The sequence below is a fragment of the Pelodiscus sinensis genome, chromosome 3 (assembly GCF_052426305.1).
Source record: "Pelodiscus sinensis isolate ZL-2025 chromosome 3, ASM5242630v1, whole genome shotgun sequence".
NCBI classification, from domain to species: domain Eukaryota; kingdom Metazoa; phylum Chordata; order Testudines; family Trionychidae; genus Pelodiscus; species Pelodiscus sinensis.
In genome coordinates, this window is record NC_143054.1 from 65,853,996 (window position 1) to 65,868,194 (window position 14,199).

At 45.1% G+C, this 14,199-nt stretch overlaps 2 protein-coding genes and 1 long non-coding RNA gene across 3 annotated transcripts; 2 read left to right on the plus strand and 1 right to left on the minus strand.

Annotated features, from left to right (window-relative positions):
• The first annotated feature begins 1,457 nt into the window (after positions 1 to 1,457).
• LOC112547489 (uncharacterized) lies at positions 1,458 to 2,634 on the plus strand. Its single transcript, XR_012902597.2, has 2 exons — positions 1,458 to 1,512; positions 2,432 to 2,634. It is a non-coding gene; the product is annotated as an uncharacterized LOC112547489 (long non-coding RNA).
• Positions 2,635 to 8,896: 6,262 nt separating this feature from the next.
• On the minus strand, positions 8,897 to 10,092 carry LOC142827832 (BLOC-1-related complex subunit 6-like). Its single transcript, XM_075923874.2, has one exon. It carries the CDS (start codon positions 9,814 to 9,816, stop codon positions 9,214 to 9,216), a length of 603 nt encoding a protein of 200 aa, XP_075779989.2. The 5' UTR covers positions 9,817 to 10,092; the 3' UTR covers positions 8,897 to 9,213.
• A 159-nt stretch (positions 10,093 to 10,251) lies between these two features.
• Positions 10,252 to 12,354, plus strand: PNRC1 (proline rich nuclear receptor coactivator 1). The gene is made up of 2 exons (XM_075923873.2): positions 10,252 to 10,809; positions 11,305 to 12,354. Exons 1-2 carry the CDS (start codon positions 10,396 to 10,398, stop codon positions 11,743 to 11,745), a joined length of 855 nt encoding a protein of 284 aa, XP_075779988.1. The 5' UTR covers positions 10,252 to 10,395; the 3' UTR covers positions 11,746 to 12,354.
• Positions 12,355 to 14,199: the final 1,845 nt, after the last annotated feature.

A 14,199-nucleotide genomic window follows, 5' to 3' on the forward strand; every position in this document is an offset into this window, starting at 1 on the left:
GCAGAATGTAGTCCACAATAGAAGACAAGGTGGAGGGGAGAGGGGTGAGAACTGTAGGGCAGGGCCAGCCTTAAGGAAAACGGCACCCCTGGCCTTCCTGGGCATAGTGCTCCTCATTTTACTTGCTTCTCCCCACTCCTGCACCCTCATCCTGTGCCCCCTTTGCCATTAACTCCTGCCCCTAACCTCTCCGTTTTGCCACTTTCACCTCAATCTCTACCGGGGTAGGTAACCTACAGCCTGGGGATTAGATCTGGCCCTGTAGGCTTGGGGCTCCCCACCCAGCATTGGGGAGCCAGTCTGGCGCTCCAGCCCTGTGGCCCTCCTACCCAGACCCCCTCATCCCCATTCCACTTTTCCACCCTCCTGAAAAAGTGAGGAAGAACGGCTCTTGCACAAGAGAGGGTTTTTGCACAAAAAGGAGCTATGTAGATGGCTCCTTTTTGTGCAAAAGCCTCTTGTGCAAAAAGGCCCCTAATTAATTATGCAAATGAAGCATGACAATATACTAATCTGTGCTTCATTTGCATAGGCTTGTGCAAGAGGGATGTAATGCAGACATAGCCTTATTGCCCACCCCTGCTGTGGTAACAGGAGCTGCAAAGGAGAGTCTGACTTACCTGAAGAGAAAGGAAAGGGTTAAGCAATTGGAGATGCACCTAGGGATGGGGTTCTGGCAGTCAGCTAATAAAAATGCAGATAGGAATTTCAAACTGGGAAAGAGAGTTTTTCCTTACTCTCTCCTCTCTCTCCAAACTGATCAGAGCAGTTTCTCCCACGTATTGAGGGAGATAGGCTCTCTCTCCAAGAATGGACTTCTTGAAATGTGTAAGTAGGGAAAAGTTTAGAAGAGTAAGGGCTCTCCGGTCAACATCCCATGGTAACTCAACCTAAGATATGTCAACTCCAGCTATGTTATTCATATAGCTTGGAGCTGCATAGCTCAGGTTGACTTACCATGGTAGTGTAGTTGTAGAATTACTTTAGTAGCTGCTTAGTGACAAAGATACAAATAAAACGTGAAGGAGATAAGCACTTTCTAATCACTGGATTGGTGAAGCACTTACTGAACAGTTGATGTAATTAAAAAACTTTTAAAAGGCCTTTAAGACTGAAACATCAATGATCTCTCATGTTTCAGGTGATTGTTTTTTGTTGTTGTTTTAGTCCAGATGTACTGATTTATTTAGTAAAATATTTAGGGTCAACTAAGAAACAATGATTTTTTATTAACATTTCCCTGAAAAGAATGAGACAGACCAAATTGCATCTTCATCAGGTGAAAGAAAATTTCATTATTAAAACCTGAAAATTACTTGGAATAACCAATTCATTAAAATAGAGTTATGGTGGCAATCTAGAACATATTGAATCACGGCTCCCAAAAAAAGTGAAGTAAAGTTCTACAAGTTCCAACAATTCCTTTATTTAGGCTTGTATATTATGATTTCTTCCAACAATGTGGCACAAGTTCGTTGAGGGCAAACTGGAATAGAACAAGATAAACAAATGGTAAGATTGAATGATGTCTCTTGGTTGATGAAGTAGGACAAAAATATGCATACAGCCTTAAAGCCCTTTCAATCAGTGTATATATATTTGGGTTCTTGAAAATGTTAGTCTACAAAGATTAGATTTTAATCTATAAATAATACATACCAAAAAGACTGTTTAAAATAACACAGACTTCAAAGTCTAGAATTTTAGAAACACCACAATTAACATTGCTTGTACAACCTTTGTTCAGCACCCTTGTGCATATTCATCATGATACAATCTTTAATCACAGCATCACACTCTTTCCATAGGACCTTTGCTTCATTCAATGGAAGCACAGTGTACAATTAAAGTATGAACCAAATACCTTATAAAAACTCTTCCAAAACAGGCCTAGAAAATATTTGCATAGATTGAAACACTACAAACAGATTTATCCTTTAATAACTCAGAATGACAATGTAAAAGACAGCACACAATTACTTTAGTTTCACGCTCATTTGCAAGTCAACTCTTTGACCACAGGAATGGCATCACTGCCAAAAATTACTCCCTGGAGCCCTACTCCTGTATTTGACTCTGCAATAAAGTTAATGGATCTTTGTGCAGGTGCAGGGCCTATCCCTGTAGAAACAAGTTTCAGGATTAGGGCCCAAATTAATATACAATCCTATTAAACCATAAACAAAAGCACCATTTAAAAAGTGAAACTGTTTCTATTCAAACATCAATAATACTTCATTAACTGGCCACTTTCAAGTTACTTAGTGCAGTAAAAGAAGCTATTTAAGTACAGTATATTGATTTAACCATTTTAAATAGAAAATTAGAATTAACAACAGCTTGACTAAATAGTATTTCAATTGCAAAGCCAGTACTAGGCTAACGAAGTTGTTTTGTTTTCTTTTTTAATGGACTAAAACTTGTGCGCTAGGTGTATAAATGTGGATGACTGCGCAGACCAACCTGCAACATCAAGGCCTTATTGAATGTTTCAAGAGTACATATTTTGTAAGATTGAATTGTATATCTGAAATGAGAGGGGACTAAAGTTATATTAGTAGGCATATCTTGACTATGATGGAAATGTTCATATCTTTCTGCATTAAAGGGGCTCACCCAGCTGCAGACAAATCATTTCATGATTTTAGTGATGTTTTTGGACCCCGATTATTCCTGAGTTCCTTGGTACCACTGGAAGAAAAAATCTGTTGTATTTGCACCTGTAAAGGCTATTGTGATGTAAATTTTGCTGTACTTATCCATGCATTTTTAACTGTGGGTGGCTCACTAAAATATGCTCTATGGCAAGTTAGTTCCTGAGTGGATTTCAAGGCTATATAGCCTATGCAGAATTCAGCTAATCTTAAAGCTCAGTGGACATCCATGAGTACACAACATTATTTTCTGTACAAGAATTGGGAATACATATAAGCTACGTCTACACTGGCACCCTTTTCCGGAAATGCTTAAAACGGAACAGTTTTCCGTTAAGTATTTCCGGAAAAAGCATGTCTACATTGGCAGGATGCTTTTCCGGAAAAGCACTTTTCCGGAAAAGCGTCCATGCCAATGTAGACGTGCGTTTCCGCAAAAAAGCCCCGATCGTCATTTTCACGATCGGGGCTTTTTTGCGGAAAAGACTACTGTGTTGTCTACACTGGCCCTTTTCAGGAACATTTTTTCCGGAAAAGGACTTTTGCCCGAACGGGAGCAGCATAGTTTTTCCGGAAAAACACTGACAATTTTACAGTAGATCATCAGTGCTTTTCCGGAAAAGCAAGCGGCCAGTGTAGACAGCTGGCAAGTTATTCTGGAAAAGCGGCTGTTTTTCCGGAATAAGTAGCCAATGTAGCACTTTAGAGACTAACAAGATGGTTTATTAGATGATGAGCTTTCGTGGACCAGACCCACTTCCTCAGATCAAATAGTGGAAGAAAGTAGTCACAACCATATATACCAAAGGATACAATTAAAAAAAATGAACAAATATGAAAAGGACAAATCACATTGCAGAACGGGGGGGGGAGGGGAGGAAGGAAGGTAACTGTCTGTGAATTGATGATATTAGAGGTAGGGAGAGTGGGATGCTTCCAGCTCCCATCCAGAACACACCACACGATCCATCGTCTATAGCCAAGCCCTTCGATACAACCGCATCTGCTCTAATCCCACTGACAGAGACCAGAAGCTTCAGGATCTCTACCAAGCATTTATAAACCTCAACTACCCACCCAGAGAAATAAAAAAGCAAATTGAAGGAGCCAGACGAATACCTAGAAACCATCTACTTCAAGACAGACCCAAGAAAACCAACAATAGAACACCACTTGTCATCACCTACAACCCCCAACTTAAACCTGTCCAACACATTATCAATAAACTACAGCCTATACTGGAACAGGATACCATACTCAAAGAGGCTCTGGGAGACAGACCCATAGTCTCCTATAGACAACCACCTAACCTCAAGATGATTCTTACCAACCACCACAGGACATACCTCACTAATACCAACCCTGGTACCTTCCCTTGCAACAAACCCCGTTGCCAGCTTTGTCCACATATTCATTCTGCTGATACCATTATTGGACCTAACCAAGTGAGTTATAAGATCAAGAACACATATTCCTGCGCATCCAGAAATATAATCTATGCTATCATGTGCCGAAAGTGTCCGTCTGCTATGTACATTGGACAAACGTCTCAGACACTTCGCCAAAGGATTAATGCCCACAAAACAGATATCAGACAAGATCACAAAGAAAAAACAGTTTCTTGCCATTTTAACCAGAAAGGACACTCTCTCAATGACTTAATCACCTGCATTCTGCTACAAAGACCTTTTACATCTGCACTTGAAAGGGAATCCTCTGAACTGTCATTCATGTTAAAATTCGACACTTTCCAAAAAGGACTCAACAAACACTTGAACTATCTCACCCATTACCAAGATAGTTTCCCCAGTTATCACCTCTAATACCATTAACTCACAAACATCCCACTCTCCCTACCTCTAATATCATCAATTCACAGACACTTACCTTCCTTCCTCCCCCCCCCCCCCCGTATCCCCCTTCTGTTCTGCAATGTGATTTGTCCTTTTCATATTTGTTCATTTTTTTTAATTGTATCCTTTGGTATATATGGTTGTGACTACTTTCTTCCACTATTTGATCTGAGGAAGTGGGTCTGGCCCACGAAAGTTAATAAACCATCTTGTTATCTTTAAAGTGCTACATTGTCCTGCATTTTGCTTCAGCTACCCCAGACTAACACGGCTACATTTCTATTACTAGCCAATGTAGACATAGCCATACAGTTTAGGTTATCCAATAATCAGCAAAACCCATCAAATAATTTTGTAGTTATGTATTTCTGCTCCTCATATAATTAAAAATATATATTTTTAGACTGTTAGGAAATCAGTAGTTTATTCACAAACATCCAGTCTTGTAAATTGGCTTGACAGTATTCAATTTAAATCACTGGTTTCTGTAAATGTTGATTTTGCCTGACATGTAAAAATCAACAAGGACAAAATTAAGTGCAGCCTCCCCTGTCATCTAGCACCTACTGGGATCAGGCAACACTGGACCTGTGGCCATGCAGGGAACCCTATGCAGCTGCACTATCATGGCTCCACTCCCGCATGGTGGGAGCTGCACCTGCACAGGAGCCATTCAGTAGGAAGGTGGCTTTACCCATAGCTGAGTGGTTATTGTCTTCCTCACAGCTTTTGCCATGGGACACTGCCATGAGGCCAGGACTCTAACCTCCCCAGCACCTTCTGCCCGTGTGTCTTAGGGTCCTTTGGCCTCCCAGGGAGCTCTCTGCAGCTCACTGTTAATAATGTGAGTCCCTTTGCTGTAAGAGCTGCTCTAACCGTAAACCTCCCTTAAATCCCCCACAACTGTAAAAATTAAAAACTGTTATGAGTTTTCTATTTAAGAATCATTATGTCAAAGTTACGAAAAATAAAAGTTCTGCCAAACTAACTTGTAAACTTGCTATGTAATGCCAATTACACATACACAGTGAAAAAGATCAATATAGGTAAATTCCATTTCCATAAACCTTTTAGTTCAACACTTGCTGTTGGTTAAATCCCCTGGTGGAGTATGGTAATGACATGCTCAGTATCTCTTAACTTTCCAAACCTTCCTCCTCTTCTCTCCCCTCTCCCCCCGTTCCATTTGTTTTTTCTCCTAAGGGATTTTATGCTCACAAAACATTCTGAATAAATGTAGTTGCACTATATAAAAATGCATGCATGAAACATTTTATTATGCAGTGGGGACTATGATAAATCCATTAGAATGAGTACTGAAATTTTACCTGTCAACTTTCTGCCCTCACTTAGACCTTTGCAAACCCAATGAGCCAGAGGACAGAATCTGGCTCTCCATGGTTCTCTTTTAGTAACTGAGAAATAGGAACCTTTAAATGAACTAGCTAGAAATATGATTTTAGAAAAAACAATTCTAAAGTTCAAGGTATCCTTGTCTACCCACCCAAGAAATATACTTATTTACCATCCAGTAACTGTATTAGTATGTGCTGCATACAAATGGCAGCAAGTCAGCCTGGTGGCAGCAGAAAGCTGATTAGAGCAGGACATGAATCTAGGACAGGAATCTGGATATAACAAGTGGATTTAAAAAGTGAATGGTCAACTTAGGCCTATATTGAAAAAGCTAAAAAGAGTTGGTTGTGGAAAGAATAGAAATGTAGCTTGCTTTAAATAATCTTAATCACTACCTTTATATCTTGGAAATCAACAGTCCAGCACCTCCCACTCCAGAGATTTTTTAAAATTTAAATTAGAGACAGGGACATAATTCATCCATTACAATCAGGCATCACAGGACCTGTGGCCATGCTGCAAAAATTAACAAAGATATTCCATTGCACATGTGTCAAAGCAGATAAGATGGTGGTGGTAAGTCAAAGCTGCTCTGCCAGTCTGTGCTCAAGAAATACTTCAGACCTCATTTGTCCACATCAGGAAACAAGGCAGCCCCAAAAGATTATGGAACATAGTAAGACAGCAGAAAAGTAAGAGTTATCCTTTAGTATTCTCCTGTTTGTCTTCGGATTGCCGTCCCTATATTTATGACCACTATGCATTTATTATTTGTTTTTTATCCGCAATGAACTTTTCCTTGAAAGTGCCCAATAGCCACTATATTACCTTGTGTTGTATACATTTGGGCTGTGTCTACACTGCACCCCTTTTCCGGAAAAGGGATGCAGATTAGACCAGTCGGAATTGCAAATCTGCGGGGGATTTAAATATCCCCCACGGCATTTGCATTTTCATGGCTGCCGCTTTTTTCCGGTTTGGGGATAAGCCGGAGAAAAGTGCCAGTCTAGACGCGATTCTCCGGAAAATAAGCCCTTTTCTGGAGGATTTCTTATTCCTACTTTCCTTGAATAAGTATCCCCACGCCGGAAAAAAGCGGCAGCCATGTAAATGCAAATGCCGCGGGGGATATTTAAATCCCCTGCGGATTTGCAATTCCGACTGGTCTAATCTGCATCCCTTTTCCAGAAAAGGGGTGCAGTGTAGACACAGCCTTGGTGTGGGCAGGCCCAGGGCACAGTGGTAAAAACTCCAACAGTCAATCAACACTAATGTCCCTGCCATTGTTATCAAGGGTGAAATTGCATTGGTGCTGTAGTAACAGTGGGAGAATTCAAGAGGAAAAGGTGCAGACAGGACTGCTAAGTCCAAGCAAAACTGGTTCTTGTAGATGTATCTTTTGTCTTGATAGTGAAGAAGAACTCATGAATAGAGCTCTTCACAGATACAAAATTTGTACCCTCATTCAATCTGCAAATAAGGTCCACATGTATCTATGGATTTTCAGGGCTCTTCTCACGAACATTCATCTTGTTGCTAACTTCACCTGTAGGTAACATCCATCAGAATAAAAAACTATTTTGCATTCACATAGAACTACTTATTCTAACATACTCAAAGAGCTTAAAAAGTTTCAAGGAACTGTAAAGTGGTTCCATCTCTGGAATGCAATCCAGCATGAATTCTGTGCTACTGAAAGCAAACCAATAGCTAGGAAGAGAAATAAAGTATTATTTTCTCTACTGAAAATAAAGTTTGAGTGAGAAAAATTTGATGAGGCTAACCCTGCTTTCTATGAAAGTGAATTAAAACTTTAATAACTACATGTATAATGCCGGCAGGTAGAACCAAACCTAGGCCCTCTGGAGCTTAGTGCATGAGCTTCTACAGCTTAAGTTAAAAGCCAGCTAGCTCTCAACTAAGGTTGTAGAATACTCATTCTCTCTCTTATAAGTGGTCTTCTAAGCGCCACTGCATGGGACAGAAAGTGTGTGGGTTACATAGGTAGCCAAGACCTTTGTGGAAAGTCTCAGCATAAAGGTGCTTCTTCCACCAGCACAATTACCCCTAGAAATATGCCCAGTCCCAAATCTCCTGCCCCACCTTGAGCCTCCCCACACCCTCAAGTCCCCTGCCCTACTCCAAAGATTACACCCCCAGCCCAGAGCCTGTACCTCCTCCTGCACACCAACCTCCATCCCAGAGCCCTTCTCCAAACCTGGAGCCCTGCCTTTGTGCACCCCTAACCCTTCATACCTAGCCCCATCGCAGAGCTTACACCTCCAGCCAGAATCCTTATACACCAACCCTCTGTCATAGCCACAAGCCCTTCAACCCCAGCCATTCCCAGGAGCCTGCAACCAGAGCCCACACTCCTGCACCCTAACCCTCTGCCCCAAGCCTGAGACCTCTCCCACATTCAGAACTCCTTGTCCTACCCCGACCACATAAACTTTGCCATGTGCATGAATATGAAGGTGATGTATAGTGCATCAGAAAATTCATTCCACTCCAGGGTGGAAAAGAATAGCGGGTACATTGCTCCTTCCTCATCCTAGAATTTTATAAGATGTTGCTAATTAAAACCAGTTCGATTCCCACTTTGATTTCTTCCCTGAAACAGTTAAAGCCTGTTTTCCATACCATCTTAACCCAAATGAGAATCTTAGTTATTTTTCAAGTCTTGTATTGTGTAAACTATTATATGCTAGAACTACCCCAAAATGAAGCAGAGAAAGTAAGGGGACTATCAAAATGACCTCATTTAAAATAGAAATTATGTATATAACTGAATTTTAAACTTTGCTAAATAGTATCTCTGACTAGTCCCACAAATGTGAATTAGTATACCCAATCTACTATTGTTCCTTCAGCCAAAAGAAGTCTTAAAGGCCCTCTAAGTTCCATTCTGCAACAGTTTTTATGCATAAGATGATCTCAAAAGTGCTGAAAAAAGTGAAAGAAAACAGACTGTGGCACCTCTGGAAACAGTTATGTCTGGAGGATAGAATTGACAACACCTCAGTCTTAGAATGGAAACCACAGAAGAAAAATAGCAAATTTTTATTTAAGTTTAGTGGAACTATTAATTGGTATTTCAGAAGAAAACATTCAACAAAAATAGCAGTTCAAGTTTTAGAGGATGAGGAAGCCATTCCCCGCCTCGGAGATCAAGGCAGGTGAGTACAACACGCTTTCAAAACTTTCAAGTATCAATCCAGGGTCTTGTCATCAGCCTCCTGCTGGAGAGGACTTGTCGGATGAGGCACGTTGTGTTTGAACAGCCCGGCCGCTGCTCGGTGGCGGGGCCTCAGAGGCATTGTCCGAGGGGTTACAGGCCACCTCGAGGGCTATTTGCAGAGCCCCTCTAGCCGGTCCAGCGTGCCCTTCATGTCACTGATGCGCCTGGCCAAGGTGCGCACGGGCTGCATTGCCAGGTCCAGCTCCTCGCACCGCGCCACCAGCGTGTACATTGCTCGGATGCTGGTGTCCACGGCCTCGCCCAGGCTCTCCACGCCGTCACGGTAGGTGTGGATGCAGCCCACGCTCAGGGCGGTCAGGGCCTGCAGGCCGCAGTGCACGCTGCGCAGCAGCTCGTCCACCTGCGCGCCCACCTGCGCGGCCCGCGCCACCAGGTCCCGCAGCGCCGCGGGGTCCACGGGGGGAATGCGGCTGGCGGCGCCCCCGGGCGCGCCGAGATGCATCTTCCGCTGCAGGCTACTGGCCACGAAGTGGGTGAGGAGGCCCTCGCGCCGCACGGCCCCCTCCAGCTCCGGCGCGCAGGCGATAGTGGCTCTGCGATTCCCCGGCTGCCGCGCTCCAGCGAGGGTCGCTCCACACTCGAGGCCCAGCGCCTCCAGACTCCGCTCGGCCCGCCGCCGCCGCCGCGCCGGGCAACTCTGCTGCCCGCGCTCATCTATCTCCGCGGGCACGGTGCGGCGCCCCTCCGCCATAATCGCCTGCGAATCCCTGCGCGCGCGCGCCCGCCCGCCTGGACCTGTTGCGACGATAAGGCGCGTGCGCTGCCTCAAAGTTTCTGCCTCTCTTGATTGGCTAGCGCGTATGAAAGGGGCGTGTTCCGTTGTGCGCGCATCCCGGCCGAGCCGAGTGAAAACTTGGCCTAGTTCTGCTTCCCCGGTTCTGAGGGTAGGGGACGTGCCTCGTTGTTTGTTTCTCTCCTGATTGGAGGCGATATGAAGGGGGCGTGTCTCGCAGTGTTTGTGTCCTTCTGGATTGGCGAAGGCGGGCCTATTACGCACCCAAGCCCTTCGGATTGGTCCTTACCCAAGACAGGCGTGTCACTCGCCGCGCCAGGCTGGCGCTGATTGGTGCGGCGGCGGAAGGGGGTGTGGGCCGCTCCAGTAACAACACTGGGGCGCTGCTCGTCGCTCTTCTCACTCCCCCGCCATGTTCTCCTAGCAGCGGATCTGAGGTTTCGTCTCCCTCGAAGCCGACAAAGTCCCTGCGGACGCTTCGCGGCCACTTCCCAGCGCCCTGACCCCCTGCGCGGCTCCGAACACCCGACTCCCGTCATGGTCACCACCACGGCGCCGCCGCCCTTCCTAGCGCGGCTCTCGGCAGGCACCGAGGACGCCCGACGGCTGCCGCCCAGCCTCTTCCAACGCCTCATGCGGGGGGACAACAACTGCGAGACCCAGGCCAGCTGCTGCCTGGCGGGGCAGGGGGGCAGCGCGCGGCCCGCACTGAAGCGCGTGAGGCGGAGAAAAGGAAAGATCCGGCCCAGCCCCTCGGGGCTGCTACCGAGCCGCTACCAGCAGTACCAACAGCACCGCGCGGGCCTGGGCAGAAGGGCCCCGCTGGCAGCCCCCGGCGCGGGCGAGGTTCGCACTCTCCCAGCACCGGCGGCTGTTCCCCTCGTCCCGGCTGAGGAGCCCCCCACATCGGCCCTTCCCCGACCGGCGCCCAGCAAGCCCCTCAGGAAGGAGGTAGGGGGGAGGGTCCGCGCGCCGCGGATCCCCGCCTGCCCCGGTTTCGGCCGTGGGGGGGAGGGGAAGTTTCCGTTACGCTCTCTCGGGGCAGGGAGCGGTGCAGCCCGCACTGATTGGCTCTGGGACTCCACCAATGAGAGTGGCTGCGGCGCCCAGCAACAGCCGGATTTAGCCTGGTGGCGGCGCGCCCGGGGGTGACGTGTGCGGAGCGCAGCGCCCCAAGGAGGCGCCCGGCTGCCACGGTCACTACAGCCGCGCCCGCCGGCATGGGGGAGGGGGTGTGGCCGGGGAGGGGGGCGGGGCTCCCGGTGACTTATTTAGCCCCGCGTGACTCCTCGTCTGGCTGAGTGGGTGGAGGGGCAGCGGCGGGGAGAGCGATCAGGGGATGCGGAGCAAGCGGAGGGCATGTTTTTCCGGCGCTGGGCTGCGGCTCTTCGACGCGGACGCGTAGATGGCCGAGTACTGCATTTACCTGAATGTCTGTCCCTGCAGTTCTTGAAGAACAAGATGGGAAAGCCTGAAAAGGCTCCCGCTCCGCACTGCCAGCCTGTTCATAGCACACACCTGGGTGAGCAGTCCAAGAGTAACAAACAGAAGAACAAAGGTAACATGCCGCTAACCAAGATCGCACCTGTGAAAAAAACTGAAAATAACTTTTGGCAGCTTTCTGTGTCACCTGAGATCATTGACAAACAGGAGAAAAAGCTGCTGACAACAGAGAGCTTCAGAAACATGAAATCAAAGAAACCTGGCTCTCCAACTGAAATGAACCAAAAAGAAAGTTACGCTGGAGCAAAGTTTAGTGACCCGCCATCTCCTAGTGTCCTTCCTAAGCCCCCTAGTCATTGGGTAGGATGCACTGTTGAATATTCTGACCAAAATAAGGAGCTGATGGCAGTCCATTTAAAAACTCTGCTGAAAGTTCAAGCATAGCTCATGAGATTTATGGGACTCCATCCAGGAAATTGAAATTAGCCTTGTTGCAACATGAAGTATAAAAGGACTGTCAAGTCTTCTCTACAATAAAACTTTTGTATTTTTTATATGTAAATAATGTAAATCATGTAAAATGTGTATATTCTTGTTCATACTTTAAGAGGTACATTTTAGTTTTTTTATGAAGTTGTATTTTGCACTGCCCAAAATATGGACAGCTTTAAATGTGTGCTCCACCCATGGAGAGACTTGACTAATTTGCACAAGGTAATGAAATTTTGAAGGAGAAAACTATGCTTTTTAATCTCAAGGTTCAGATTCAACTGTGAAAGGCTTAATGCACTACTGAAAAGTTTTGCAGTCTATGGCACAATCTATTGTAAACATGAAGTTTTCATCCAGATGTGAATTGTTGCTCTCTGCTCTGGAAATAATATTTGGAATTCTTGTTCATCCCTTTGTTACAAAGCTAATTTTGGAATTTGAGCGAAGAACCTAAACCCATCAATCTGAGCACTGCTTCCTAAAGATGAGCAGAGCTTTTTGCCATAAATATAATTGGTTACTTTAACAAAAAATAAATAAAATAATTTGGCCTCCCCTCAAGCATGTCTGTCTCTTGCGTGAATGTATTGTACCTAGATTTTTTTTAAGCTTTCATTAGTTTTGAAACAACATTTCAAGCTCTATTAACCCTCATTCCAGTTTCTTACTCATACCAAATTAAATCCTACTCAATCAGCAATAGTGGTTTATTGAAAGTTTTGATGGATGTTGTTTTTAAAATTTCCCTCAGTTAAGTTTGAGTATCATAACAAGAATGCAGCACTCAAACCAAAATTGTTACAATTTATATAGTAAGAACAGTCATTAAAATTAGCTAGAATTAAAGACGACTGGTGTGAGGACAGGATGGTGCTAACAATGGTTTGTAGGTGACAGCTAATCTCAAACCAGTTAAGATGGGAAAACTAAATTTGTCCCAGTTTATAGTAGACATGTAAAGGACTAGGTGACAGGATACTCGACCAGTCACTGTTTTCCCCCGCCCCCTGCTACCTCTATCAGAGGCAGCAAGGGAGGGAGAGAAAAGGGGGGGGTATTTGAGTCAGTGCTGCACTGAGGCCGAGGTCAGCTGGAGAGTCCCCAGCTAATGCTGGGTTGCCAGGGGTGCTGCTACTTTGAAATGCTGGTGAAGCCCGGGGTCTGCTAGGGACTCCCCAGCTAATTCTGGGCTCAGTGCACTGCTGCTGCTTTGAAATGCTGGGTGGATCCTGGGAATGCTGGGTGGATCCAGGGCTCTGTGTGGCATTTCTAAGCGGCAACACCACTTGGATCCTGGGATCAACTGAGGACTCCACAGGTGATCCCAGGCTCCATGTGGCATGCCAGCTTTGAAATGTACAAGAGCCTCAGTGAGGGCTCTTATGCATTTCAAAGTTGGAACGCTGCTGGGAACCCAGGGCCAGCGGGAAGTCCTGGGCTCCTTGCAACGTTCAAACTTTGAAATACACAAGAGCCCCTGCTGAGGTTCTTGTTCATTTTAGAAGCAGAATGTGGAAGTGCTTATCGACTTGTCGAGTAGTCAATGGAAATTCCGTTGACTGGTAAATTAATTGCTACTTAATGTCCCTAGTTTATAGGCACTCCTGGAAATATTATTCATGGTTTAGTCCTGTCCTCTAGTGTCTTGAATATGCTAAAATAGTAGGAGTTATAGGGGTCTGATGAGATTCACTTTGTTCAGAACAACAAAAATAATTAAAATTATCCTAAACTTCTGAGAAGTTTAGAACTAAAAGGGGGAGAAAAGGGAATTCCAATATTTCACTAATGAAAATCTGCTATTACGATAAGAGTACCTTTATACTAGCATCCTCTATGCTAGCTGGCTGTGTCTAGACTGCATCCCTCTTCCGTAAAAGGGATGCAAATTAGACACATCGCAATTGCAAATGAAGTGGGGATTTAAATCCCCCCTGCTTCATTTGCATAAGAATGGCTGTTGCTTTTTTCCAGCTTGGAGCTTTGCCGGAAAAAAGCACCAGTCTAGACGAGGATCTTTTGGAAAATAAAGCCTTTTCCGGAAGATCCCTTATTCCTATTTTAAGAAATAGTAAAAGGGATGCAGTCTAGACACAGCTGCTCATTTTAACACTGATAATTGAAGTTCTACTGTATATCTGTTCAGTACAAATAGTCCTATGAACCATTTTCCCCAATTTTGGAATAGGGGAAAGAATTTTATAGTAAAAGGGAACGTTGAATAGGTATCTTCAGTTTCCTGTGGCTTCAACACAGCGGAAGTTGGGTTTGAAGGATAACACAAAAATGACATAGCACAGCATAATCCAGCTGTGCAGAACCTAGTGTGAGATCCCCCAATTAATTCATAAAAGGCACTGGGAGGGTTACTGTAATTAAATTCAGTAAATCCAGCTCTAGAACTGA